We start from the raw sequence: 4,140 nt of genomic DNA, 5'->3' as shown, positions 1-4,140 counted from the left end.
TCCTACCTCCTCCTCCTCCGCCCGCCCTTCTCCGCCGTGTCCGCCGCCGCCTCCACCTCATCCTTCGCACGGCCTCTATCCAAGCTCCCGAAGCCGGTGGTCCTCCTCATATCCTCCGATGGCTTCCGCTTCGGCTACCACCACAAGGCCCCCACCCCGCACATCCGCCGCCTCATCGCCAATGGCACCTCCGCCGCCGAGGGCCTCATCCCCGTCTTCCCCACCCTCACCTTCCCCAACCACTACTCCATCGTCACCGGCCTTCACCCTTCCTCCCACGGCATCATCAACAACTTCTTCCCCGACCCCATCTCGGGGGACAACTTCAACATGGGCTCCCACGAGCCCAAGTGGTGGCTCGGGGAGCCCCTCTGGGTCACCGCCGCCGACCAGGGGGTCCAGGCCTCCACGTTCTTCTGGCCGGGCTCGGAGGTGAAGAAGGGCTCCTGGGACTGCCCCGATAAGTATTGCCGCCACTATAATGGCTCTGTGCCATTCGAGGACAGGGTTGACGCCGTCCTTGGTTACTTTGATCTCCCGGTTGATGAAATGCCGCAGTTTCTGACACTGTACTTTGAGGATCCAGATCACCAGGGGCACCAGGTTGGTCCTGATGACCCAGCCATCACCGATGCTGTGACGCACATTGACGAGATGATCGGAAGGCTCATTGCTGGTTTGGAAGCTAGGGGGGTGTTCGAGGATGTGAACATCATATTGGTTGGGGATCATGGGATGGTTGGGACCTGCGACCAGAAGCTACTGTTTCTCGAGGAATTGGCTCCATGGATTGAGGTGAAGGCTGATTGGGTTCTGTCGAGGACACCATTGCTGGCAATCAGGCCACCAGATGGTATATCCCCGTCAGAGGTCGTGGCCAAGATGAATGAAGGGCTGAGCTCTGGGAAGGTGAAGAATGGGCAATATCTGAAGATGTACTTGAAGGAGGATTTGCCTTCTCGCCTGCATTACTCGGAAAGCTATAGGATACCACCAATTATTGGGCTGGTAGCTCAAGGTTATAAGGTAGAGATGAAAGTATCAAAGAAAAATGAGTGTGGAGGGGCGCACGGGTATGACAATGCCTTCTTCTCAATGAGGACCATATTCATCGCACATGGGCCTCGTTTCGAAGAGGGTAAAATTGTGCCCTCATTTGTGAATGTGGAGATATACAATGCCATTGCTTCCATTCTCAGTTTGAAGCCAGCTCCAAACAATGGCTCCAGTTCTTTCCCTGAAACAGTTCTTTTACCGAGTGAATGATCATCGGTGTATGTGAGGGCTTTGGTTCTGGAGGAGGAAAGCCCACACTGATGGTATTATCTTCTGGTTGTAGTTGTATTTGTACACTATTTTAGTTCAAATTCTGCCATGTGCAGCTATTCGCTACTGATAATACTGCAAGCAGAGTATCTTTTTCCTTAAGGATGTAATTTGCCAATGCAAATCACATCTAACTTTTGATCTTCTGTGATGAATGTATAATGCTACTTCTTTTAAGTGCCATGTGTTTCTACTTGAGTTGATAATGATGATTTCCATCCCATGGTAGATGCAAGTGAGACATTTGGGTTTTTTCTTATCCCCCATGTATTTTTTTGGTCAAAAGTTAAGCCTTAGTTCTTTATATAATCATTATTTATAGGTCCATGCAATTGTCAGAGATTTTAGATTACCTTAAGTACATTCAGTTATATCTTACTCCAGGCCCAGGGTATAGACTTTGGTTCAACTGCTTGCTCAACCTAAAGGAGTATTGCTCTTGTCTGATTTATTTATTTCACAATTTTTGTACTAAGATCACTTTCTCTTGTTTCATGTCTTCTGTTATGTGGCATGCACTGAACCATTGAATTTGTGTTCCTTCATAAACACATGTGCATAATTTGCTTTGCAGCAAATTGTATAGTTGGTTCGTAGCATAATGCATAACTGAGCAGCAAATAATTTGATCTTGTGGGTCTCTAAGACTACTTTTGGCCTCCCTTTTACTCGTCAAATCACAAAATGTGTATGAATGTACTGTTCCTGTGTTCCATTACCAGAAGAAAAATACTATCCTTCCAAGTTCTCAAAATCACGGTTTGCAAGGTTGCAACACTGTAACACCATGATTGCTTTGTGTCCGTCACTTTCTATATATAGCTGAAATTACCAAAAGAACATTGTCAGCAATTCATTTCTTGTTCTCAAAAGCACTTTTTTATGTATCTACTATTTTTTGTGTGCATATGAGAAAGTTTGCTGTGAGTACCTATTGTAAATACTTAAGCTATATTATTTGTTTCATTTGTGCCACCTTTCCTGGCTAAGTATCAGGTTGAAACCACCCTCTCTGTGGAAACTCCATGGGAGTCACATGTGAAGTTCGAAAAAATCTCAATAATTGCCATATATAGATGTGGTGACATATAAATCTGTAATTTTAAGATTAATTCGAACAGAAAAGGCAAGATATGAATAGTGATTTCCACCATCACTCTTCATATCATTTTTTCTTTCATATTTCCAAATTTGATATTTTATCTTGAAATTTTACAGGTTTATAGAATATAACTGCCCTACATATGGTATGTTTTTAGGAGCTTTTAGTACTTCTACACGTCGTTTCCACAGAGTTTGCATGGAGAGAGGGGTTTCCACCTGAGATTTCCCCACCTTTCTTTTACCTGTGGGTGGCTAGAAGTTCCTTTGTCTCATTGATACAATCATCCAAAGGCAGAAGCTCTTCACGGCTGAAAAGGTTCTCATGCTTTCTTGAATTAACTATCATTGACTACTCTGTTGCCACTGTCTTGAGGCATTATCAGTTCAACTTATAATCAGTTCTCCTGTTATATTCTCTATATGTTTAAGTCATGCGATGTTCTGCTGTTTAAGCTTGGCAGTTAGATGAGACTGAGGAGGAAGACCCCCACCCCTCCAGTTTTAATTATAAAGATAGAATGTGGGGAGACTCGTCTGCAGAGTGAAACCTTGTCTCACTAGCAATTCCTCTAGGAGAGTTCCCCAAACATGGTAACTGATGGTATGATATAATTTCTTTTACATTGTCAGCTTTGCCAGCTATTTAGGTGGGTGATCTGTACAATGTATACTCGAGATGCCGTGTGTATGCTTGGGTTCTCTCAGAGGTATACTGAAAGTACTGATGGAGTCATATAGTCAGAGTAGATTCAGGACTTTACTCTGCTGGAACATCCGAAATTCAATGGCCTGTTTAGCCATTAACACAATCTGCTACTACTTCTGTACACAAATATAAGGCATTTGTTTACAGAGGGGGGGGGGGGGTAATATTCTTGTGTTATTTCTCTAAGGTTATTGTGGAAAACTTGCACTTAAACTGCCAAAAGTAAGTTGCAAAAGGTAACTTGGTTCATTTGTTGTTTGCATGGTTGTAACTGCTGCCTTGGCATGGTAAGCAGGGCGTTCCAAGCACATAAAACCTTAGTAACACTGTCAATACAGAAGGGCATTATGTGCACAGTTTCTATTAGGCATAAAGTTACCATTTTCTTGCCTTATTGTAATTAGACCTTTCTTGTTGTTCATCTCATTTGCCTCCAAGGTTTATATTGCTCTTTCTTTTGCTTAGATAGTTAGATTTGTTGTTGGGGAAGGTTTTGTGGGGAAATTTTATGCTGCAGTCTAATGAACTTGAATGGGCAAATTTATCAAGAAAGAATGTACTTTCAGTTGGCTGTGTTGAATGCACAGGTTTTACCTAGCCACCACACAAAAAGCCTCTGCTAAACCTACAATATTTTAACTGCATCCTGCTAGAGTTCATAGTCCATGAGACTCTTGGAGCTGCAGGGCGGCAATGTCGATGCTTGTTGTGGACTAACAGTCCCTTCTCAACTTCATGTGCTGGGTTCTGTGTATACATATGCTACCAGTTAGGGCCTTAGTGGGTAAAGTAGCTCCATAGCAAGTAGTTAGACATCCGTATTTAGCATATATTTTCTCTTGTTGTACATTGTTAAATTGAACTTTCTTGAACCAGTTAAAAAGCATGGCAGATCCATCAATAGTGCTAAATACGACACTTTTTGTCCCTTTCTATGTTGATGAAATTGGGTTAACGAGTTTCTGTTATTCTTGTCTGTTCAGGATGAACAAGAGAAGTTGCCA

General features: G+C 43.1%; 1 protein-coding gene across 1 annotated transcript in view; it reads left to right on the top strand.

Annotated features, from left to right (window-relative positions):
- The window catches only part of LOC119275037 (ectonucleotide pyrophosphatase/phosphodiesterase family member 1-like), a 2,047-nt gene extending 515 nt beyond the window's left edge, over positions 1 to 1,532 (top strand). Inside the window, exon 2 of the mRNA XM_037555809.1 lies at positions 1 to 1,532. This exon is cut by the window's left edge and continues 16 nt beyond it. Within this exon, the coding sequence (XP_037411706.1) occupies positions 1 to 1,266 (1,266 nt within the window). The 3' untranslated portion in view covers positions 1,267 to 1,532.
- Positions 1,533 to 4,140: the final 2,608 nt, after the last annotated feature.

Source organism: Triticum dicoccoides, chromosome 3B, assembly GCF_002162155.2.
Source record: "Triticum dicoccoides isolate Atlit2015 ecotype Zavitan chromosome 3B, WEW_v2.0, whole genome shotgun sequence".
Taxonomy (NCBI): domain Eukaryota; kingdom Viridiplantae; phylum Streptophyta; class Magnoliopsida; order Poales; family Poaceae; genus Triticum; species Triticum dicoccoides.
The sequence above is the reverse complement of the archived record's forward strand: the minus strand, read 5'-3'. Positions and strand labels throughout refer to the sequence as shown.